Below are 26,591 nucleotides of genomic sequence, written 5' to 3'. Positions count from 1 at the left end.
TCCATGAGAAAAGTAGCTAGTTCAGTTTGCAACGCAAACTATTAACTGTACAAGTGCTTTTCCTTGAGAGAACCATCGTGCTTCATGCAACAAAAATACTTTATGTACACTTTCCTCATCACACAGAATATGAAAAGATGTACACGCAAAGGGTCGAGACTTAATAAAGGTAATGATTTTTACTTCTTTCTCCAGAATAATCTTAGGTAAAATCGCCATTTTCTTTTCTTTATCAGCTTGGTGGTGAAGACTGTAATATAACCTAGCACCATCTGGCGCCCCTAGTTTGGTTCACACTAAGCCTCGGGAGTTTTACCCACAACTGCTTTCACACCATCAGTAGAAATGTCAAAACAGTAAATAACCTCTTAAACATTATCAGATAACAGTTTTGAGTTTGAGGACCCCCCAAAAGTCGCAGGCCCCCCCCAGGGGTGTGCGGACGTTTTGAGAACCACTACCTTCCTCTATAAATCCTCATCTGTTCCAACAAGCTGCCCAGCCTCTAAGTAAGCATGAGACGGAAGACAGCTTTTTCGGGGGGTAGAAGCAGCAAGTGAGGACAAAGAGGACGCCAGTTCCCTCACCCAGCAAGAGGCTCCCTGCTTTCAGCTACAGAAGCTGGTTCAGGGTCAAACCTATCCCAGCTCACATACTTCAGGTTTCTTAGGTAGGACTTCACCAAGGGGTGAGTGGGAGCTCCCAGCTGCGATCTGCAGATCCACAGCCACTTCCACAGTAAAGGGAAAGAGCTTCCCGTCTGGTTAGTGCTGCCAGAGTTAAAATGTCAGAGTAGCTGACACTCGCCTTTACTGGTCTCCCATCCACCTTTGGCACTTTGGTCATAGTCTTTGCCTTCTTACTCATGCCCCCAAAGCACCTGGTACCTCTGTAGTGCCCAAACTCTTCCATTATTACGTCCTGTCATTTTCCCATCCTTAACAGATACGTTCATTTGCTTTATCTTGTTAGTTTAATTAGCTTGTTGCGAGTTTTCTGATTCACACCAAGCTGCAAGTTGACTTAACTCTCCCAGGAAAACATACATTTTTAAAAGTCTACTTTTGGGCCCAGGCGAAATTTTAGTTATTGGGCTTTCCTTCCATATACTATGGAGTGTTGGGGGCAAGAACATTCCTTGACGGAGAAACAGGAAGGTCATGCTGTCCTGCTAGGGGAGATAGCACGGTATTATAGGAAAAACACAGACTTTGGAATTAAATAAGCCCGGGTCCAAACTACAGAACCACTACTTACATGACTTTAGGAAATTTGATTTTCCTGGAACTCAATTTCCTCATCTGTAAAATGGGGATAAGTTCCTTGCAGAGTTCTGGTGAGGATTAAGGGCTTTGCATACAAGCCCAGGAACCACCGGCCCTCGATAGGTGGTAGCTATTACCTGACTCTCTGTGTTCAGGAACCTGTCTTTAGAAGCATCAAATAAGAGTTTCCTGCCCCACAACTACCTCCTTCTTCCTGACCCTAGAAATGAACTTTCTATCCCAATTACCATATCTTTCTAGCCAAGTCTCTTCTCTTTTACTTTCAAATACTATTTGGTATGACTTACCAGAAAGGTGGCAAATTTACAAAAATAATAAAGTTATTATGAAACCAGCAAATACTGTAACTAGACTCAAGGCTAATAGGAAGAATAATTTCAACAACAGGAAGCTCCGAACAAGGCTATAAACGAGGTAGACTAAAGCCATATATGATCATTAGTCCCAGGGAATGGCCCAGCTGAAGGGTCAAAAAGAGGAAAGAGCTCACTAAACAATAAAAACCTCACAAAAACAAAACAAACAAACAAACAAACACACACACACACACACACACACACACACACACAAAAACAAAGATTAAATAAAATGTACAGTCAGCAGATATAATTCACATATTAAGCAGAATCTTACCTGTTTGATCAAGTTCGAGCAAAAAATAAGGAACACACATCGACTTAAATAACTTCTTCACCTGGAAAAACAAGGGGGAGAATTTTTTTTAAGCCTTCTCTCCAGCTTTTTACTTTCCACTTTAATCAGCTTCTCCTTTGCAAACTTACCAGCCCATTTTTAAACAACCCACAAGACTCTCCCTGTCGACGGTAATGATAATTAATGGGTATCTGAAGTCTGTTGGTTCTATCTATGTTCAATGATTCACCTATATAGCTTCATAAAATACATTTTGAATGTTCAGTGACTCCGTCTACCCCACTATAAATGGGCTTAATACTAATCATGTTTTAAAAGGCACTGGAATATGTAATATTTCCAAAACATATATGGAAACTCTAAGAAAAAAACTATATTCTACAGTAGTATTATTTATTTTTTAGCTGAGTAAAAAACCTCAACCAACAAATCAATTACAAAAGTCATACATTCAAGATCACACAACTTATTTTTTTAAAGATTTTATTTATGTGTTAGAGAGAGCATAAGCAGGGGGAGTGGCAGGCAGCGGGGAGAAGCAGGCACCTCCCCTAGGCAAGAAGTCCAATGTGAGACTCAATCCCAGGACGCTGGGGTCATGACCTGAGCCGAAAGCAGATGCTTAACCAAGTGAGCCACCCAGGCATCCCAAGATTCCACAAAAATTGTAAAAAAAATTTTACTGGAAGGATAAGTTACTTTTGCCAAATTTGCACCACTAAATAACATATAAATTACTGATTAAAAAAAAAACTTTAAAATGACATTTATATATAAGACACAATAGCCTGTCATTAATGCCTTAGGACAGCTAAGACCCAAATTTCCTCCAGCTTCTACAATAAAAGGAAAAAGTTCAGAACTATGGCCTGGAGTTCACAAAAATTAACAATCAGAGAATGTTCTTTTCCCATTCTAATTTAACTATTAAAACAGTAGATTAAAAGATTTCTATCAATTGTATAGGGCCAAAGACAAGATTTTGATAAAAATGGGAAAATAGATTCATTCACACAGCTCTGGTGGCCCTCCTCTTATATTCACAGAGCAGTATCTGTGCCCTGGTCGGAATTTAGCTCCCTGGCAACATATAGTTAAAAAGATAAGAATCCTTTTGAAGAGTGATGGAGTGAATAAAGAAGGACTTTAAGGAAAGGGCAGGGAAAGCTACAGCTGGGAGACCATCTGGACAAAAGTCAATTCATCTTCCATGCTCATTTCCTAAGACTAAAAATAAAAAAAGTTCAAACACATATAAAATCATGGAGTCTTAAGGCTTCCTCAGCCACTTAATTTTAGAAATGAACCATTTGCAGTTTGTTACAAAAAACAAGTTTTCCAGATTTAGAGAATAATCCTAAAAACAGCTCCTAAAAGTATCAAAATTTGACAATATGTGAAATGTAGAAAATATCAGCTCTAGATTCCAGAATACACATGACCCCATTTCAAGAAACTCTTTGGTAGGTAATTTTAGCTCTGATGAAACTTTCATACTGCTCCACAGTACAAGATTAAAGATCTGTATTGAATTTCATTAGCACCAGTTTCCAGAATATTCTAATTGATAAAAGCAGAGGATGGTCAACGTTGCCTGTAACATACACACGCTATGGGGAAATGGCAGTGGATCTGGGTGTCAGGCAACCCATAAACTATATGAGACGTCATTTGCTAATTCCAACATCATACTTCTAACTTCTCATTCAAATACCCGTAAGAAACAAATAATCGCATTTTCTGAAAAGGTAGGAAGTTGTCTTTGCATTTTAAAATCCAGTCTTCACAGCATGATGTAGCAAATCACACACAGTAACGTGTTATGCAACAAACAGGAAACTAACTTACGTAGAAGCTCATTTCTTTGTGGGCATTTCCCAGCTTGAATCAATGCAAATTATATTACTCATCCCAGAGAGAAATATAAATTCATCAGGCCAAGTACAGATATAAAAATGAAGTTTCTCCATCCTGATTTACTCACATCACAACTGTTAAAAGATAAGATCAAAACTGAAGGAAGTATCCTGGGGAAATGCTACTTCAAGGCAATTTTTAAAAATAATAAAATTAAAAATTAAAATTAAAAAAAAAAAAAAACACGAACAGTCAAGTCTATAAGTTGTACCCTCACAGAAGAAAATCACTATTTTTACCAGAAGAGACACTTCACCATCCTTCACAGCCAAAGACATTGAAAGTTAATTTCCATATTAATTGGCACAAATCTGAAAACAGCTTATATATTACATATTCAGAAAAGCTTAAGAACTGGTATTTGTCAAGGTAAAACCAGGGGATATTTGTCCAAAAGACCTGGCATACCCAGGAATTACTCAGATAATGACATTAAATAAAGTTTCCAGAATTACTATACATTTTAATACAACAGATATGCAAATACCTACCACAAATTTTACAAGAAATGTTCATCATTCCTAGAGTATACTTAATTGAGGAAAAAAAAACACTTTGCCTTTTTAGAGTCAGGGAGGAGAATCAGGAAATGAAGAAGTTAGTTGAATTCAGGGAGAAGATAGTAGAAATAAGAGCAACTACAAGTCAAAGAAATGGGAGACTGCAGGGAGCAAGCAATGAAACTGCCTATCACCACTAGCAATCTTTTTTTTTTTTTTTAAAGATTTTATACATTTATTTGACAGAGAGAGAGAGATCACAAGTAGGCAGAGAGGCAGGCAGAGAGAGGAGGAAGCAGGCTCCCCACTGAGCAGAGAGCCCTATGTGGAGCTCGATCCCAGGACCCTGAGATCATGACCTGAGCTGAAGGCAGAGGCTTAACCCACTGAGCCACCCAGGCACCCCACCACTAGCAATCTTGACCATGTTGGCCCTGTCCTTCACTGCAGGCCTACAGCAGAGTCAAAACTGCAGTTTTCCAACTCTTTAGCAATGTTGGAGCACCTGGGTAGATCAGCTGGTTAAGAGTCCTATTCTTGATTTCAGCTCTGGTCATGATCTCAGGGTCATGAGATGGAGCCCCGTGTCAGGCTCTATTCTCAGCTCAGAGTCTGCTTAAGAGTCTCTTTTTCCCGCTCCTGCTGCCTCTCCCCGCCCCCCCCGCCCAACACACACACACACACATACACACACACACACACACACACACACACACACGCATGCAATCTCCCTCTCTCTCTCAAATAAGTAAATATTTTTTTAAAAATGAGGAGAGTGACCAAACACCGCCTGGCACATAGTAGGCTCTCAATAGTGGCTCCTAACACAAGCCTATACTGGAGGCTTCCACGTGCTTTCACAGAGACTTGAAATTCTTTGGTCCTCAAGCTGTGTATTACCAAGTATAGCAGATAAGGCGGCACTGTCAACCTTATTGTTGAGGAAACTGATTTTCAACTGCAAATGTTCCTTCCATTACACCACCATGTGCACAGAGTTTCAAAGGGAGAGGTCAGTTTAGGGAAAAAAAAAAAAAAGAAAGAAAAAAAATACAGCCACTTTTTAATAGGAGTAACTATACTGGGACTAGTGAGATATTTGTTGATTTCCACTTGACTGAGGCTCAATACTGATGAAGGAAGATCGCCATCCAAGGTGTGAAGTCCTGATAGGGAAAGAGGAAGGGCAGGTAGTTCTTTCATTTAAAAAAACATTAGGGAGCATTTACTATGTGCCAGGCATGTTCTGTGGCTTCTATAAATATTAGCTAATGTGATCCTCATGACAAACTTACGAGATAGGTGTATTATTACCCACATTTTACAGATGAGAAAACTGAGACACAACAGGTAAAAAACTTAACCAAGTTCACATGACAAGGTCAAAACTCTGACTTCAGAGTTCAGGCTCCTCGCCATTATTTGGAAACAGAAATGACTAGACAACTCCATGATTTCAGAACTAAAAGGAATCTCAATGGCCAACTAGTCCAAGCCCTTCATTTTACAGATTACACAAACGAGGGAGAAGAGCCTTAAAAGACCACTAGGGCTATATAATGAAGCTCCCAGAGGCCAGGAATTATATAGCGGATTTCTTTTTCTTTTTCTTTTTTCTTTTTTTTTCTTTTTTTTTAAAGATTGATTGATTGATTTGACAGAGAGAGAGCAAGAGAGAGAAAGCACAAGCAGGGGGAGCAGCAGGCAGAAGAAGAAGCAGACTCCCTGCTGAGCAGGGAGCCTGATGTGGGGCTTGATCCCAGGACCCTGGGATCATAACATGAGCGAAAGGCAGACATTTAACGACTGAGCCACCCAGGCGCCCCTGCAGTGGATTTCTAATACCCAACCCTCTTCCAAATTCTCTAATGTTTACTGCCGATGCTAATTACTTAGAATTTAGCATGGGTTACCTTAGGCCATTTTTCTTTTTTAAAAAAAGATTTGATTTATTTATGTGAGAGAGACAGAACACAGGCAGGGAGTGGGGCAGAGGGAGAGGGAGAAACAGACTCCCCACTGAGGGCAGAACCCAACTTGGGGCTCTATCCCAGGACCCAGAGATCATGACGTGAACCATGAACTGACTGGGCCACCCAGGTGCTCCTGATCATTTTTCTTTTCAAGCCAAAGGTCTGCCTTCTCAGTTTGACTAAATCCCCTGGGGATGGGACTTGTGTCTCCTACCTCTTAGCAACCCTGTTCCCAACATAATGTCCTGAACAAAAGGCACCATGATGATGAAGCAGACTATGTTGGGTGAGAAACAAAGATGAAAATTTCTGCCTACTTTCAGTGTTTCCACTGCTTGCCCACCTTCCCATTTTCCTTATTTAGAACAAGGGAGGGGCGCCTGGGTGGCTCAGAGCGTTGAGCATCTGCCTTCTGCTCGGGTCGTGGTCTCGAGGTCCCAGGATGGAGCCCCACATCAAGGTCCATGTCGGGCTGTCTGCTCAGTGGGGACCCTGCTTCCCCCTATCTCTCTGCCAGCCTCTCTGCCTACTTGTGATCTCTCTCTGTCAAATAAAAACATTTTTTAAAAAATCTTAAAAAGAACAAGGGAACATACACACACACACACATATGCATGCACACAGAGTCTAAGAATCATGTTTCTGTGTAACCCTTCCAGAATAAAAGTCTTCTGAGGTCAATCTCTCTGAGAGCTGGAAAATCAGCCAAGAAACTGAGAGAAAATTGAACTTAATAAATTACCCTACATAGGTGAACCCTGACAGAAGGCCACTTATGTTGACTTTAGAATCCACATGTCTAGTCCTAGAGCTACCCTGAGAAAAATTTAAAGCTAAGCTTCAGTGGCATTCAAATATCCTCAACCTTCCCATAAAGCACCCCAATAGGTCTGTCTTTCAATTCTCCACATCATTCTGTGGTGAAATCAGGTAGACTAAACCAACCCTCCCCATGGCTGTGATCACTGACCTTTCCTCTCAGAAAATCTAAGACTAAGAACCAAGTGGAAAGCACAGTTTTTTCTTTGGGAAGTCATTTTTCCCATAATGAGCATGAAGAGGTACTTATCAAAATTTAGGAGTACCTTAAGTAACAGCTGCTCAGAAAATACTCTCTATAGAAGTGCCTAAAAGAGCAGCCAATCAACTGCTTTGGGAGCTTGCCCACCCCTAATCTGTCTGAACTTGAGAAACCATCTAGGGTTTTACAAAAGCTCAGGAGAAGATTACTCAAGCAACATTTTGTTCTCAAAGCCTTACTCTCTAAAGACTCTGAAGCAATTTACACCCACACAAACCCCTTCCTCAGGTGAAATCCAACTGCTTATAGCAGAGCTCAGAAGTCTTGATTATCTGGAAGGCAGTAACGTGTCCCCGCTCCTGGAGGCTGAAGTCTTACCTCAGCACAGCGCTTGCACGTGGACTTGCTGAAGATGACTACAGGGTAGCTGTCTATATAGGCCCTAAGCCGGGCTCTGGGGTCCGAGACGCCTGGGCCGCTGGACCCTGAGGGGCCACTCACACCAGTGGCTGGGTTTTCTGGCAAGGGTTGACTAGGGAGATGATCCTTAGCTAGAAGTAATGGAAGCAAAGACGGTAATTATCAGAAAGGAAAACATGATGATGCATTCCCTAATATTAGATTCACTCGGCGAGCCTTACAATTTTAGCCCCAACCACCAAAATAAGGAGTCTGAGGAAGGACTCGAAAATGGATTACACATGAAGTTCTGTCATCTGACTGCAGACTCCCGGCAACGCACTGGGTATCTCCAATTTGTTTTTGCTTCGTTCAAGGTCAGTTCTCAGGGGCCCTGACAAACGACAGCAGGAGCCTGAACCTTCCTGAGGTAAGAGACTAAGTCACAGGTTCTGCCACTAAGGGCCACACATTCCCTCTGCCCCACCCTACCCATGGTTTAAATGCAGAGGGGCCAGAGGTCAGAGACTGCCCCCCCTTCTCACACAACCCTGCCCAGAGATACAGGATTGGGCAACTCAAGCCAAGGCTTACTCCTTTTTCTCTAGTTAACTTCTGGACAAGCAAACACAGGCTCTTCGGGCAACAGGCACAGCAAGATTTTAAAAAACAACTTTCTTCAGATTCTCTGTTTTCCTCTCCAGGATTTTTCTGCAGCTGAATCTGGCAGCATAACAAACATGACCCAGCTCAGTGGTATGTTACCCCACATGACACCACTATTGTCCTGGGTATCATCACCAGCCAAAACCACAGAGATTGCTACCTCCGGCTTGTAAATATTTTAAACTAGCTATCTTCTCCAGGGCCACAAACAAAGCCAGCTCAATCCTACCCTTATTACCTACTCCACAAGTTATTTCCTCTTATTTCTGCGTGTCTAAGACCTACCCATTCTTCCTCAATCTCCTCATCATCTTCATAGTTGATATTAGTGTTTACTCAGAACTAGATGGGAGTTAATATTTGTATGCATCATCTCATTTAATCTTTACAAGGATATCATTATACAAACACTGCTAACCATCATCCCTATTTTGCAAATAAGGAAACAGAGAGGTTAAGCAACTTCTCCAAGGTTGCACAGCTTACAGTAAGTGATGGAACTGGGTTCAAATGTACATTCGAATTCTCTAGAACCCATATATATTTTTTAAAAATAGCTTTACTGACTTATAATTCATATGCCATAAAATTCACCAGTGGAGGGGCACCAAGGTGGCTCAGTCGGTTAAGAATCTATCTGCCTTTGGTTCAGGTCATGACCCCAGGGCCCTGGGATCGAGCCCTGTGTCAGACTCCCTGCTCTATGGGGAGTCTGCTTCTCTCATGCCCCCGCCACTCCCCCCTGCTTGTGCTCTCTCTCTCAAAGAAATAAATAAATAAAATCTTTTCCTTTTTAAAATGGAAATGGAAAGTACACAATTCAATGGTTTTTAGTCAGAGTTGTGCAACCATCACCACTATCAAATTTACAGCATTTTCATCACCCCAAAAAGAAGCCTGTAGCCATTAGAAGTTGCCCCCCATTATCTCCCAGCCAGCTCTTCCCGCTTCCCTACATCTAGGCAACCACTCCCCTTATTTATGGAGTCATACAATATGCAGTCTTCTGTAACTGAGTTCTTTCACTTTTTTTAAGGTTCATCTATGCTATAGCATGTATCAGTGCTTCATTTCTTTTTTATTGCCAGATAATATTCCATTGTATGAATATACCACATTTTTAAATCTGTTCATCAGTTGATGGACATTTGGGCTGTTTCCACTTTTTGGCTGTTGTGAAGAGAGCTGCTAGGAACATTTGTGCACAGGTTTGTGTTTTAAATACCTGTTTTTAATGCTTTTGAGTGAATACCTAGGAGTAGAATTGGAAAATGCTAAATCTTCTGAGGAACAACCGAACTGTTTTCCAAAGCATCAACACCATTCTACATTCCTACCAGCAGTGTATGAGGGCCCCCATTTCTCCACATCCTTGCCAACACTTATGATCTGCTTTTTGATTCTAGCCACCCTAGTGGATGTGAAGTGGTGTCTCACTGTAGTTTGATGCGTGTTCCTCTAATGGCCAATAATGCTGAGCAACTTCCCGTATGCTTATTGATTATTTGTATATATATCTTCTTTGGAGAAATGTCTGTTCAGATCCTCTTCCCATTTTTAATTGGCTATTGTCTTTTTATTGCTAAATTGTAAGAGTTATTTTTTTTAATTAATTTTTTGAATTTATTTTGACGCAGGAAGAATGGGAGCACAAGCAGGGGGAGCAGCAGGCAGAGAGGGAGGGAGAATCAGGCTCCTTGCTGGGCAGGGAGCCTGATGGGGGGCTCATCCCAGAACCCTGGGATCATGACCTGAGCTGAAAGCAGTCGCTTAACCAACTGAGCCACCCAGGTGGCCCTATAGAAAGTATTTTTAAGTTAGTTAATTATAAATTTTTTAAAACTAACCCCTACTATACATGGTCAAGACAGGGTCAAAAAGTAAGTGACTATTTTTTCATATGCTAAACATTCAAATATTACTAATACCTGAAATATAGGTAAAGTAAAAAGGGATATAGAAATGCCCATATCTAATATGAAGAATGGGTACATCTTAAAGAAAAACTAAAATCTATGCCAATTAATTATAGGACCCAAAAGAGCAATGGGGGTTGGTATTTGCTGCATAATGTTCCAGACCATACCAGACCTTTCATATCAGCTATCCAAAAGCTTCACCAATACTCTCCAGCCTCACCAATGACACTTTGAAGTTTTAAAATTAAACTCTGGTTTTCATATTCTCTTTTCCATGCTGCTTATTTTAGAAGACAACATGGAAATGAGGATTCTTAGTGGTAACAGTGCATGGAAAGAGAATCACAGAATTTCAGCGAGGGAAAGAAACTGGGGGTCAGTAGGCCAACATATTCACTCAACTAATGAGGAAACTGAGCTCCAGACAGGTAATTAATTGGTGTCAGAGTCAGGGCTGCCACACAAGCCTCTTGATTCCATTATGTCTTACTGACTCCTTTGACTTCATGGGATGACTGATTCTAAAGGAAGGTGACAATTCCTTACATAACATCTCTGCTAAGGTCATCACCCACCTATTAAGCTCAGATAGCTGCCAGTACCCGGAACACAGAAATCAAGGCCATTACAGGGAAAGGGGTATCCTCTGTTATCAAAAAGAGCAGCAGTATTACTGGGGAGAGACTGTTCACCCAAAACAAATGAAAAATAAACAAATGAATAGATATATAAAAGATTGCCCCACTAATCAAAATCATTAGAACTTCTCCTTAAACTCTGCCTCTAACAAAATGGCAAATTTTATTTTTAAATGTTTCCCTTCATTTTGAAATAAAATTTGAATCAGCATCCAAAGAAATATATTAAGTAAATGTGGCAAGAACAGCACATAACCATGTGGTCAGAAAAACTCAGATAAAGTTCTAATTATGAATTTCTTTATTTTGCCCCAACTCTTATGCCTAAGATCAGTTCCTAATGTTTGGATCAATGTAATACCTACTGTCCCCTTGTAAAAACTCAGACCAAAATTTAATAATAAAAGTGCTCCATACTTAACACTCATAAAAATTATGTAGGTCGATGAAAGATACTGGAGAGCCCCAAAATAGACAAATATAAAAGAATTTACGATAAAAAGACATTACACAAAGCAATAAAGAAAAAGAAAACATATTTTTAAAAATAGTATGGTAACGGATCATCTGGGTAGCTCAGTTGATTAAGCATCCTACTCTTGATTTATGCTCAGGTCATGATCTCAGGGTCATGAAATTGAGCCCTGTGTCAGGCTCTGCACTGGACATGAAGCCTACATGGGATTCTCTCTCTTCCTCTCCCTCTGTCCCACCCCCCACCAAAAAAAATTAAAGTAGCATAGTAATGATGGCTTGATAATTTGGAAAAAAAATTTTTCACTTATCTCTTACTATATAATAAAGCATGTGAAATGGACTTGTTACCAGATCTCTAATGAGGTGATAACTTCCTAAACTTAGAAACAAATACAAAGGAAAAGAGCAACAAATTATATTGCAAAATAATAGTAGTAATAATAATAATTTTTTTAAGGCAAAAGAACAGCCTAAAGAAAATACCTACATATGGGGTGCCTGGGTGGCTCAGTTGTTACGCATCTGCCTTCGGCTCAGGTCATGATTCCAGGGTCCTGGGATGGAGCCCCACATCAGTCTCCCTGCTCAGTGGGAAGCCTGCTTCTCCCTCTCCCACTTCCCCTGCTTGTGTTCCCTCTTTCACTGTGTCTCTATCAAATAAATAAACAAAATCTTTAAGAAAAAATACCTACATTAAAAAAAGAACTAAAGAACAAAAAGAACTCAAGACAATTGGTAAAGAAACAGCAGGACACAGATGATAAAGTGAATAAAGAACAGGAACAACCAATTCATTAGAAAGAAAAGAGCAAAACTAGAATAAAATGTCTATTTTACTTTTCTTTCAAAATCAGAAATTAAAGCAATGATGTATCATTTCTGTTAAAATAAAAATGGAAACTCCCAGTGCTGGTAAATGGACACTGAAGCCACTCCATGAGCATAAGGGGGTAAATTCAAGCTGTTACTATTCTTCTTGAAAACAATTTGACAGTGTGGATCAAAAACCACTGAAATAGCCATACCTTTTAACCAAGGATTATTATATGAATTTATCTTAAAAACAAAAAAAATTAAACAAAGAAAATAGTATATTTATAAAAATGACCCTCACCTCTTCATCTTCTCATAGGAAAAGCTTCTAGTAATTTGTATTAATATAATTAGCATCATCTAGTTAATGGGAAAATTCCAAGTCTCTTTTCAATATGAGTTCTATAGCTTTAGGAATAATCATGTTAACTTCCTGTGAAATTCAACAGAACAAAATAGGCCAGTGACCTTATCGACATTCTTCACTCCCTACCTCCTGAACAGGCGTATCACCTTCCTAGGGCAGGGACAAAGTTATATCTTGTCTCTGCTGCCTTTCTCTCTCCAAAGGCTAAATTGCAAACAGATTGTATTCCTACTCTCCAGGCTCCTTTACCCCTTTCTATTCCCATCCTCAATCTACTTTTTTGTTTTTTTAGATTTTATTTATTTATTTTGGAGAGAGAGAGAACACAAGTAAGGAGGGGCAAAAGGAGAAGCAGACTCCCCCCTGAGCAGGGAGCCCGATGAGGGACTCCATCCCAGGACCCTGACATCATGACCTGAGCCAAAGGCAGAGGCTTAACCGACAGAGCCACCCAGGCACCCTCAATCCACTCTTTTTATCTACACATTACCAACACAGCATCATCTCCTAATGTCCAACATTAGGAGAATGGCTAAATTATAGTAGCTTTCTTGTTCTTCAATAATTCTAATGGTTCTATACTGTTCAAGATTCAAAACAATGTGGAAATGGTTTGACATGGTATGCAAGGAAACAGAATACCAAATCCTCTGTACCATAGTTTTATAATTATATGAAACTTCATATACAAGAATCCTGAAAAGGGATATGCAAATATGGTCATAGAAGTTATATTGGCATGATAGAATTATGCATGACTTTTCCTTTCTTGTATTTCTCAAACCTAAATTTTTTTTGCAAGATATAATAATTGGCCACAAATTACAATATATGATCCTTAACTAAAGGCTCCAACTCACATACCCAAGATCAAGAGTCGCATGCATGCTCTATGGACTGAGTCAGCCGGGTACCCCACAACTGAGTAAACTTTCATATGAACTTAGAGAGGATGGTATTATTGTGTCCAGTCCACCTGGTTTATGTGGAAAAGTACTTGTTGTTAGGAGACACATACTGAGATTCTTAGGGCTGAAAGTCATGATGTCTATAACTTATTTCAAATGATTCAGGATAAAGTGTGTGTGTGTGTGTGTGTGTGTGTGTGTGTGTGTGTAGAGAGAGAGAGAGAGATAGAGAAAGAGATTGGGAGAGAAAAGAGGATGTAAGGAAGAAAAATAAAACAAATGTAGCAAAATGTGAATCTTAAGACGAGAATAGGGCTATTCATTATATTAGTCTTTCAACCTTTCTGTTTACTGAGGGAATTGCTGGACTAATAGACTTCAAAGCTCTTCTACAGAGCTCACAACAGTATATTCCTGTTCAGATTTGTGGGGAAAGTCTGGCTCATTCATCTTCATTCTATAACCTTCAGTCATGTCTCTGCATATGGCTGGTTTGAGTTTGGAAAACTCAGGAAGTTCTAAGTCAGCCCACTTTGGGTGCATCAATCTGTAGCTAATAAGGAGTCTCTGAAACTGATTTCTTGATTTCCTTTGTTCAGGCAACATAAACATCTCCCTGACCAGTGGCCCTCAAGATGTGACAGGCATACCTCTGGAATCCCTGAGGTCAATGCTATTTTCAGAATAATAAGATATATTTGCCTTTTTCACTGTTGGCATCTTTGATAATGTGAAGGGGTACACCAAGACCAAAAGTTGGAAAATGACCAACCTTGATATTTTGAAAAATTTGAAAGGAAGAAAAAAAGAAAAGTATAGTTTCCATAGGAGCTAAATTTTTTATCTAGGACCAAAAAAGAAAAAAAAATCTTCTCTTAAAACTAAATGAAGTGAACACAATTTGGCTTCTCTTCCAAAGCCTCCAAAACTAATTAGAGGTGGTGGTTCTTCAATCTAGGTCTCTCTTTAAAAAACAAAACAAAAAAAAAACCAAACAAAAAAAACTTTTAAGATGCTTTTGTTGTTGTTGCTAGTTCTAATTCCATGCCACTTAAATTAAATGTAGCCAGAGGAAGAGGAGGAGAAAGGGGAAGGAGGAGGAGGAAGAGGAGGAGGAGAGGGAGGAGAAAGAGGGAGGGAGAGGAAGGGGAGGGGGAAGAAGGAAAAAGAGAAGGAGAAGGGGCAGGAGAAGGAGGTGAAGGAGGAGGAAGAGGAGGGCTTGACTCCTACTAAAGAACAAACAGATTCAACATTCCCTTCCTTTCTGGACCCTTACACATTGCTTGAGGTTCCAGAGGCCTGCCTTTCTATGCTCTGGTTATAAGGACAAAAAACCCCAGCAGCAGATCACTACTGGAATTGACTGCTTACACTTCTGAGAGCCCAGGTCAAGGCTGTCAAAAGATGAGAGAAGTAGCTCATAAATTTCAGAGCAGAGAAACAAGGGGGAAAGCAAAGAGGAACCCAGCAAAAGAAAGCAAAATGGCAAAGTTAAACACAGACTAAAACGGCCACTTGTTAGAACTTGAATTTCTGCCATTAATAAGCAACACGATCCCTTCAAATGAGATGATAAAATTTTTATAGCACTCCACTCTGCCTGCTGTCATCACTTTCTGGTTTGTAGATGTCACATGCATGTTTCTACCCTGTTGCCTGCAGTTAAAAGCATCTGGACTGTAAGACATCAGAAGAAATCAAAGATTTCTACAAATCCTATAGCTCTTAAACTTTTTATTCGGCTCAAGAGTTTTGCAAACACATCACTACTCTTAGATATCTTTTAACAAATTAACAATATTAACAGTATTTTATTCAACCCACAAGATACACAGAATATTATCATAGTTGGGTCTAACAAGACTCCATGAAATAACAAGTTATTCCATAAAAAACCTAAGAGTGGGGAAGCTTTAATGGGGAAGCATGACATGATCTATAAAGTGAGAAGGCGAGAAAATTATGTGTGCTTTTTAAAGTCTTACAGGGTATGAGACATGCTAGAAAAATAAAACATGAGAACATAAGGAAGACTAAAGACTCCTTAATAAGACATGATGATGACTTCTCCGATGCTATTATATATGCATATATATGACATAAATATCATACATATATGATATATTCATATATATCATATGAATATGATAAATACATCTTAGTTTTTAGTGCTATTTATTTGTCAAATTAAAACAAAACCCTAGGATCCTTCTTTCTCAGAGGGATTTTTAGTTCTCACAAAGAACTTGTCATGTGAAGTACTTACTATGTTCTAGGCAAGCTACTGCAAATAGGCCTACAACATCCTGATGATAGCTCTTCTTCTTTATCTCCTCCAGAGGAGTCTCACTGGAAGGTTAAAATTAAACCTGGGTTGTGTTGAGGGTCCTACTTACTAAGACTTTCCCACTTGCCTTACCCCACAGTTGTATGCTAATGTGATTATAGGCCATGTCCAAGATCCCATAGCTATATGAGCCTGAGAATACACATTTGAAAGGAAATATCTCTTCCCTAAAAGACTGGATTCTGGAATGATTTATGGTGGGAGAAAATATGCCAGAAGCTCAAGTGTGTTGTCACTGGAAACGGACTCTTCCTGTGGGGTAGGAGTGAGATTAGTCTTACTTACTGGATCGCTCAGCCCTGAGATCATCCTGTCAGGGTTAGGATCTACTACAGGGACCTTAGCAGGCTCTCTGAAGGACCAAATGGAAGAAGAAGAAAATCCAACTTCCTTTTACCTAGTTGTTAAATTTCATATGGATGCTATTAGTAAGAAAATCATTCTAAAGGAAATACTGTAAAATTTTTAAAAATCAGAAGTGTAAAAACATAAAAGATGTTGCATGAAAGAATAAAATTGAGAAGTCTTCCTTAGTATGTTCTTTGAAAAAATGATCTTCAATGACTTGAGAGATATATCTTTGATTTAATAATGCCTTCTGGATTTCAATTTCTTCAGCTGTGATACGAGTTGGTCTAGATACATACAAAACTTGGGCAAATACGCCCTTTGTGAACATAAAGCATCTACATGGAAGAAAATGTAGATGCTACCTTTGATTGTATAACATACCCACTAGGAAACATGAATTACAGTCATTAAAATATAAGAAGAATATGCGGAGAATGACACAACCAATCCCTCGCATGCATGTATGTGCACGCACATGTGCGCGCACGCACACACACACACACACACACACTCACACACTCCTACAAAATTCCACATAAGAGCTAGCTAAAAAGCTCTCAGCTACACTAGTAGCTTAATTCTACATTAATTCCACATTAATTCTCATAATTCCAATAAACATGCTTCAAACATTTATACAGAAAATATTTTGCATTTTCCATTTCTTTGTTACCTAATGAGTGTTAAAACAGATAATGAATGACGTAATCATAGTATTTAAAAATGTCCAGTCAATGTGACCAACACTAGGATTTTGAAAAAACTGTCTCAATCTTTCCAATTCCCTCAAAAAGTTTTAGATACAAAAGATAAGGTTGTATTCTATTTAAGCAGATTTTTTCTAACCCCAGAGCATAAGAGAAAACTACAGAAAGCAGATATATTTAGTATTCCCTCTGATTCAGCAACATATTCACATGTATACACACACACACATACACACACATCAAAGCATACCAGGAGGACAAAAAAATTAATAAAAGATACTCTACTAATCTAAACAATCTTGTCCAGAAAATACAAGAGGAAGGATTATTTTCCAACTCATTTTCTGAGGACAGTATTACCCTGATACCTAAATTAGATAAGGATATTACAAGTTAAGAAAAATATTGACCAATATCCCTCATAAACAAAGATATAAAATTCCTCAACAAAATAATGGCAAATTAAGTCCAGCAATATATAATTTATATATATATATAAATACATATATACATATATATACATATATATATATACATATATACACACCAAGAGCTAATGGCATTTATCCTAGGGGTACAAGGCTGATCTAATATTAAAAATTCAATCAATGTAATCTACCATATTAATGGTCTTAAAAAAAACAAAAACAAAAACAAACAAACAAAAAAAAACATGATCATTCCAGACAAGGGGAAAGCAAAGTATGGAATTCATGGCTTTCTCCCCATGATTCTTTAGTCTTGCAAAGTTAATTAAATTTTTAAATTTTATTGTTTTCTTATTCTAATTTTTTAACATTTCTTCTTTCCTCTTTTAACATTTTTAAACTAGTTTTTCTTAACATACCTTTCTTTAAAAAAAATCTCTTTAAATTTTCATTATTATAGTCATATTTTATCCTTCATTGTATCTAACTTTAATTTTTGTATACATATAGGGTTTTGTCTCCTAAAAAATTTCTGGGATACAATTTCTTCTAATAGATCAAAATATACCCTAAATCTAGCACAGGGCTTTGTTCTAGTCTCCAACCTTAGCAAATCCTCTCTCCTTTCTTTTTCTTTCTTTTTCCAACCAACTTATCTTATCAATTCCTTTTTTAGAATTTTTAAAAATTTTTCATCCTTACAGTCATATCCCATCCCTTCATCATGTTTATCCTTATTATTGTATATATATAAGTTTTTCTTTTTCTAAAATTTTGGGAGGCAGTTTCTTCTAACAGACCAAAATACACCCCAAATCAAGTGGGTGGCTCTGTTCTATTCACCCGTCTAATATACATGTATTTTTTAAATTTAAAAAAAAAATTTAACTTCTTTTTATCCCCTTTCTTCTCCCCCTGATTTGGGGTCTCTTCTGGTTTGGTTAGCATACATTTTTCTGGGGTCTTTGCCACCCTTATAGTAATTTATTCTCTTGTTCATATGTTCTTATCTGGATAAAATGACAAGGCAGAAAAACTCACCACAAAAAAAAAAAAAAAAAAAAAAAGAACAAGAGGCAGTACCAAAGGCTAGGGACCTAGTCAACATGAACATTGGTAATATGTCAGGTCTAGAGTTCAGAATGACAATTCTCAAGATTCTAGCAGGGCTCCAAAAAGGCATGGACGATATTAGAGTAACCCTGTCTGGAGAAATAAAATCCCTTTCTGGAGAAATAAAAGAACTAAAATCTAACCAAGATGAAATTAAAAAAGCTATTAATGAGGTGCAATAAAAAATGGAGGCTCCTACTGCTAGGATAAACGAGGCAGAAGAGAGAATTAGTGATACAGAGGGCCAAATGACAGAGAATAAAGACGTTGAGCAAAAGAGAGACAAACAACTACTGGACCACGAGGGGAGAATTAGAGAGATAAGTGATACCATAAGACAAAACAATATTAGAATAATTGAGATCCCAGAAGAAGAAGAAAGAGAGAGAGAGGCAGAAGGTATATTGGAGTGAATTATTGTAGAGAATTTCCCTAATATGGCAAAGGGAACAAGCATCAAAATCCAGGAAGCACAAAGAACCCCCCTCAAAATCAACAAAAATAGGTCCACACCCCATCATCTAATAGTAAAACTTACAAGTCTTAGTGATAAAGAGAAAATCCTGAAAGCAGCCTGGGACAAGAAGTCTGTAACATACAATGGTAAAAATATTAGATTGGCAGGGAGAACTGGCATGAATTATTCAAAGCACTAAATGAGAAAAACATGCAGCCAATAATCCTATATCCAGCTAGGCTATCACTGAAAATAGAAGGAGAGATGAAAAACTTCCAGGACAAACAAAAACTAAAAGAATTTGTAAACACCAAACCAGCCCTACAGGAAATATTGAAAGGGATCCTCTAAGCAAAAAGAGAGCCTAAAAGTAGACCAGAAAGGAACAGAGACAATATACAGTAACAGTCACCTTAAAGGCAATACAATGAAACTAAATTCATATCTTTCAATAGTTACCATGATGTTAATGGGCTAAATGCCCCAATCAAAAGACACAGGGTAGGGGCACCTGGATGGCTCAGTGGGTTAAGCCATAGCCTTCAGCTCAGGTCATGATCTCAGGGTCTGGGATCGAGCCCCATATTGGGCTCTCTGCTCAGCAGGGAGCCTGCTTCCCCCCCTTCTCTGCCTGTCTCTCTGCCTACTTGTGATCTCTCTCTCTGTCAAATAATAAATAAAATCTTTAAAAAAAAAAGACACAGGGTATCAGAATGGATTAAAAAAAAAACAAATCCATCAATATGCTGTCTATAAAATACTCATTTTAGACCCAAAGACACCTCCAGATTTAAAGTGAGGGGGTGGAAAACAATTTACCATGCTAATGGACATCAAAAGAAAGCAGGTGTGGCAATCCTTATATCAGATCAATTAGATTTTAAACCAAAGACTATAATAAGAGATGAGGAAGGACACTATATCATATTCAAAGGGTCTGTCCAACAAGAAAATCTAACAATTTTAAATTTCTATGCCCCTAACATGGGAGCAGTCAACTATATAAACCAATTAATAACAAAATCAAAGAAACACATTGTCAATAATACAATAATAGTAGGGGACTTTAACACCCCCCCTCACTAAAATGGACAGATCATTCAAGCAAAAAGATCAACAAGGAAATAAAGGCCTTAAATGACACACTGGACTAGAAGGACATCACAGATATATTCAGAACATTCCATCCCAAAGCAACAGAATACACATTCTTCTCTAGTGCACATGGAACATTCTCCAGAATAGATCACATCCTGGGTCACAAATCAGGTCTCAACCGGTATGCAAAGATTGGGATCATTCCCATATTTTCAAACCACAGTGCTCTGAAGCTAGAACTCAATCACAAGAGGAAAGTTGGAAAGAACCCAAATACATGGATGCTAAAGGGCATCCTACTAAAGAATGAATGGGTCAACCAGGAAATTAAAGAAGAATTGAACAAATTCATGGAAACAAATGATAATGACAACACAACTGTTCAAAATCTGTGGGACACAGCAAAGGCAGTCCTGAGAGGAAAATATATAGCGATACAAGCCTTTCTCCAGAAACAAAAAGGTCTCAAATACACAACCTAACCCTACACCTAAGGGAGCTGCAGAAAGAACAGCAAAGAAAGCCTAAACCCAGCCAGAGAAGAGAAATAATAAAGATCAGAGCAGAAGTCAATGAAATAGAAACCAAAAAAACAGTAGAACAAATCAACGAAACTAGGAGCTGGTTCTTTGAAAGAATTAATAAGATTGACAACCCCCTGGCCAGACTTATTTAAAAAAAAAAGAAAAGAAAAGAAAAAGGACCCAAATAAATAAAATCACAAATGAAAGAGGAAAGATCACAACCAACACCAAAGAAATAAAAACAATTATAAGAACATATTATGAGCAACTATACACCAGCAAATTTGACAATCTGGAAGAAATGGATGAATTCCTAGAGACTTATAAACACCAAACCTGAACCAGGAAGAAACAGAAAACCTGAACAGATCCATAAGGAGATTGAAGAAGTCACCAAAAATCTCCCAACAAACAAGAGCCCAGAGCCAGACAGCTTCCCAGGGGAATTCTACCAAACATTTAAAGAAGAATTAATACCTATTCTCCTGAAACTGTTCCAAAAAATAGAAATGGAAGGAAAACTTCCAACTCATTTTATGAGGCCAGCATTACCTTGATCCCAAAACCAGACAAAGACCCCATCAAAAAAGATAATTGCAGGCCAATATCCTTGATGAACACAGATGTGAAAATTCTCACCAAAATACTAGCCAATAGGATTTAACAGTACATTAAAAGGATTATTCACCACGACCTAGTGGGATTTATTCCAGGGCTGCAAGGTTGGTTCAACATCCGCAAACAATCAATGTGATACAATACATTAATAAAAGAAAGAACAGGAACCATATGATACTCTCAATAGATGCTGAAAAAGCATTTGACAAGATCCAAAAAGCATTTGACAGCATTGTTTCTTGATCAAAACTCTTCAAAGTGTAGGGATAGAGGGTACATACCTCAATATCATCAAAGCCATCTATGAAAAACCCACAGCAAGTATAATTCTCAATGAAGAAAAACTGAGAGCTTTTCCAGTAAGGTCAGGAACACAGCAGGGATGTCCATTATCACCACTGCTAGAAGTCCTAGCCTCAGCAATCAGACAACAAAAAGAAATTAAAGGCATCCAAATTGGCAAAGAAGAAGTCAAACTATCATTCTTTGCAGACAATATGATACTTCATGTGGAAAACCCAAAAGACTCCACTCCAAATCTGCTAGAACTTGTACAGGAATTCAGTAAAGTGTCAGGATATAAAATCAATGTACAGAAATCAGTTTCATTTCTATACACCAACAACAAGACAGAAGAAAGAGAAATTCCGGAGTTAATCCCATTTACAACTGCACCCAAAACCATAAGATACCTAGGAATAAACCTAACCAAAGAGGCAAAGAATCTGTGCTCAGAAAACTATAAAGCATTCATGAAAGAAATTGAGAAAGACACAAAGAAATAGAAAAAATGTTCCATGCTCATGGATTAGAAGAACAAATATTGTGGAAATGTCTATGCTACCTAAAGCAATCTACACGTTTAATGCAATCCCTATCAAAATACCATCAATGTTTTTCAAAAAGAGATGGAACAAAGAATCCTAAAATTTATAGGGAACCAGAAAAGACCTCGAATAGCCAGAAGAATGTTGAAAAAGAAAGCCAAGGTTGGTGGCATCACAGTTCCAGACTCCAAGCTCTATTACAAAGCTGTCATCATCAAGACAGTATGGTGATAGCACAAAAAACAGACACATAGATCAATGGAACAGAATACAGAGCCCGGAAATAGACCCTCAACTCTATGTTCAACTAATGTTTTGTTTTGTTTTGTTTTGTTTTGTTCAACTAATGCTTCATAAAACAGGAAAGAATACCAATGGAAAAAAGACAGTCTCTTCAACAAATGGTGTTGGGAAAATTGGACAGCCACATACACAAACATGAAACTGGACAATTTCCTTACATCATGCACAAAAATAGACTCAAAATGGAGGAGAGACCTCAATGTGAGAAAGGAATCCATCAACATCCTTGAGGAGAACACAGGCAGCAACCTCTTTGACCTCAGCTGCAGCAACTTCTTCCTAGAAACATCAGCAAAGGCAAGGGAAGCAAGGGCAAAAATGAACTATTGGGACTTCATCAAGATCAAAAGCTTTTGTACAGCAAAGGAAACAGTCAACAAAATCAAAGAGAACTGACAAGAATAGGAAAAGATATCTGCAAACAACATATCAGATAAAGGGCTAGTATCCACAATCTCTAAAGAACTTACCAAACTCAACACCCAAAGAACAAATAATCCAATCAAGAAATGGGCAGAGGACATGAACAGATATTTCTGCAAAGAAGACATCCAGATGGCCAACGGACACATGAAAAAGTGCTCCACATCACTCGGCATCAGAGAAATACAAATCAAAACCACAATGAGATACCACCTCACACCAGTCAGAATGACTAAAATTAACAAGTCAGGAAATGACAGATGCTGGCGAGGATGCGGAAAAAGGGGAACCCTCCTACACTGTTGGTGGGAATGCAAGCTGGTGCAGCCACTCTGGAAAACAGCATGGAGGTTCCTCAAAAAGTTGAAAATAGAGCTACCATATGACCCAGCAATTGCACTACTGGGTATTTACCCTAAAGATTCAACTATAGTGATCCGAAGGGGCATGTGCACCTGAATGTTTATAGCAGCAATGTCCACAAGAGCCAAAATATGGAAAGAACCTAGATGTCCATCAGCAGATGAATGGATAAAGAAGATGTGGTATACATATACTATGGAATACTATGCAGCCATCAAAAGAAATGAAATTTGCCATTTGCAACAATGTGGATGGAACTAGAGGGTATTATGCTGAGCAAAATAAGTCAATCAGAGAAAGACAATTATCATATGATCTCCCTGATTTGAGGAATTTGAGAGGCAAAGTGGGGGGTTTGGGGGGTAGGGAAGGAAAAAATGAAACAAGATGGGATCAGGAGGGAGACAAACCATAAGAGACTGTTACCCACACAAGACAAACTGAGGGTTGCCGGGGGAGGGGGATAGGGAGAGGGTGGCTGGGTTATGGATATTGGGGAGGGTATGTGCTATAGTGAGTGCTGTGAAGTGTATAAGCCTGGCGATTCACAGACCTGTACCCCTGGGGCTAATAATATATTATATGTTAATTTTTAAAAAACCCACGATCAATTGTATGCCAACATACTACATATCCTTCATGAAATGGACGAAGTCCAAGAAAGGTGTGTTACCCAAACTGACTCAAGAAGAAATGCAAATCTGAATAGACCTATAACAAGTGAAGAGTTGAGTCAATAATCAAGAAATCTTTCCACATTGGGGCACCTGGGTGGCTCAGTGGGTTAAAGCTTCTGCCTTCGGCTCGGGTCATGATCCCAGGATCTGGGATCAAGCCCCGCATCGGGCTCTTTGCTCTGCAGGGAGCCAGCTCCCCGCCCCCCCACCCCACCTACTTGTGATTTCTGTCTGTCAAATAAATAAATAATATCTTTAAAAAAAAAAAAAAGAAATCTTTCCACAAAGAAAAGCCTAGGTTCAGATTACTTCATTAGTGAAATTTTTTTTCTTTTAAGATTGTATTTATTTATTTGAGAGAGGAAGAGAGAGAACAAGAGACAGCATGAGCTGGGAGAGAGGCAGACTCTCCACTAAGCAGGGAGCCTGATAAGGGACTTGATTCCAGGATCCTGAAGTCATGACCTGAATGGAAGGCAGAGACTCAACCATCTCAGCCTCCCAGGTGCCCCATCAAATATCTTTTCAAGATTTTATTTATTTATTTGAGAGAGTGAGAGAGAGAGTAAGAGTGCACAAGCAGGGGAAGCCTCAGGCAGAGAGAGAGGGAGAAGCAGGCTCCCCGCTGAGCAAGGAGCCCAATGCAGGACTCCATCCCAGGACCCTGGGATCATGATCTGAGCCGAATACAGAAGCTTAACCAACTGAACCACCCAGGCATCCCTCATTAGTGAATCTAACAAACATCCAGAGGGGAATTAATACCAAAATGTCATAAACTCTTCCAAAAAAAACAGAAAAGGAAGGAACATTTCCCAACTCAATGTATGAGACCACTATTACCCTGAAAACCAAACAAGGACATTACATGAAAAGAAAAACAAAGAACAATATTCCCTATCAACACAAAAATCCTCCACAAAATATTAGCAGAACATAGAAATAATTATATATCAATGACCAAGTGGCATTTATCCCAGTATTAACTTTGCACAGGTTGATTTAACATATGAAAAGTATCAATTGATGTAACCTTATATTAATAGACTAAAAGACAAAAACCCCATGAGCATCTCAAAAGGTGCAGGAAAAACATTTGACAAAATCTAATAATCTTTCATGATTAAAAAAATACTCAACACACTAAGCATAGAAGGAAACTTTCTCAACCTGATAAAGGCCACCTATGAAAAAACACAGCTAACATCATACTTAATGGTGAAAGACGGAATGCTTTCCCCCAATATCAGGAACAAGATAAGGATGTTCGCTCTTGTCACTTCTATTCAACACTGTACTCGGAGTTATAGCCAGGGCAATTAGGCAAAAAAATAGAAAGTACCAAGTTGAAAAGAAAGAATAAGACTATCTATAGTCACAGATAATACAACTTTCTATGTAGAAAATCCTCAGGAAAACACACACACACACACACACACACACACACGCACACACACACCCCTCTCTTAGAATAAATAAGCAAGTTCTGCAAGGTTGTAAGATATAAGATTGAAACAGAAAAATCAATTATATTCTTATATATGAACAATCTGAAAATGAAATTAGGCAAGCATTTTTTTCCGTTTACAACGACCTCAAAAAGAATAAACTACTTGGTTAAAAGTTTAATAAGAGTGCAAGACCTGCACTTTGAAAAGTACAAAACATCACTGAAAGAATTTAAAGAACTAACTAAATGAAACACATCTTAAGTTCACTGTAAGACTTAGCATTGTTAAGATGGCAATATATAGACTCAATGCAGTCCTTATCAAAATCCTAGATGTCTTTTTTGTAGAAATGGACAAGCTGATACTAAAATTCATATGGAAGTACAAGGGAACCAGAAATGCCAAAACAACCTTGAAAAAGAACAAAGCAGGAGTACGCACACTCTCTAATTTCCCTAATTTCAAAACTCACTATAAATCAATAGTAATCAAGATAGTGTGAGACTGGCATACGTCTACATACAGATCAATGCAATAGAATTGAGACTCCAGAAATAAACTATTGTATTGATCTTGGTCAAGGGTGTCAAGACAATCCAATGGGGAAAGAGTTGTCTTTTCAGCAAATGGCATTGACATAACTAGATATCCACATGCAAAAGAATGAACTTGGACCCTTTCCTCATACCATATGTAAAAAATTAACTCAAGATATCTCATACAATATAAGACATAAAACTATAAAAATCTTGGGGCACCTGGGTGGCATAGATGGTTAAGTGCCCAAATCTTTTTTTTTTTTTTCTTTTTTAATTTGACAGAGCAGGGATGACACAAGCAGGGGGAGTGGTAGAGGGAGAAGCAGGCTTCCCCTTGAGCAGAGAGCCCTACGTGGGGCTTAATCCCGGGACGCTGGGATCATGACCTGAGCTGAAGGTAGACACTTAAGGACTGAGCCACCCAGGTGCTCCTAAGTTCTCAACTCTTGGTTTCAGCTCAGGTCATGGTCCAGGGTCGTAAGACTGAGCCCTGTGTTGGGCTCCACCCTTAGTGTGGACTCTGCTTGAGATTTTCTCTCCCTCTCCCTTTGCTCTTCTCACTTGGGCTCTCTCTAAATAAGTCACTCTTAAAATTTTTTTTACAAAACTATAAGGTTCTTAGGAAAAAACATGATAGTAAATTCTTTGTGACCTTGGGTGGTTTCTTAGTTACAACCTCAAAAGCAGAAGCAACAAAAGAAAACAACACATTGGACTTCATCAAAATTTTAAAAGTTTTCTGCTTCAAAAGACACCATTGAGTAATAAAAAAACAACCTCCAGAATAGGAGAAAATATTTGTAAATCAAATATTTGATAAGGGACTT

The 26,591-nt window shown here is 38.6% G+C and overlaps 1 protein-coding gene across 1 annotated transcript in view; it reads right to left on the bottom strand.

Annotated features, from left to right (window-relative positions):
- LOC116854673 (thioredoxin reductase 1, cytoplasmic-like) overlaps window positions 1-26,591 on the bottom strand; it is a 41,651-nt gene that overhangs the window by 3,867 nt on the left and 11,193 nt on the right. Inside the window, exons 2-3 of the mRNA XM_032836761.1 lie at window positions 7,730-7,902; window positions 1,920-1,980 (exon numbers count right to left, since the gene is read on the bottom strand). Of these exons, the coding sequence (XP_032692652.1) occupies window positions 1,920-1,980; window positions 7,730-7,902 (234 nt within the window). The remainder of the gene's footprint in view (window positions 1-1,919; window positions 1,981-7,729; window positions 7,903-26,591) is intronic.

Source organism: Lontra canadensis, unplaced genomic scaffold (genome assembly GCF_010015895.1).
Source record: "Lontra canadensis isolate GAN:19392208 unplaced genomic scaffold, GSC_riverotter_1.0 scaffold93, whole genome shotgun sequence".
Taxonomy (NCBI): domain Eukaryota; kingdom Metazoa; phylum Chordata; class Mammalia; order Carnivora; family Mustelidae; genus Lontra; species Lontra canadensis.
Note: the sequence above shows the minus strand (reverse complement) of the source record. Positions and strands in the feature narration are given on the sequence as shown.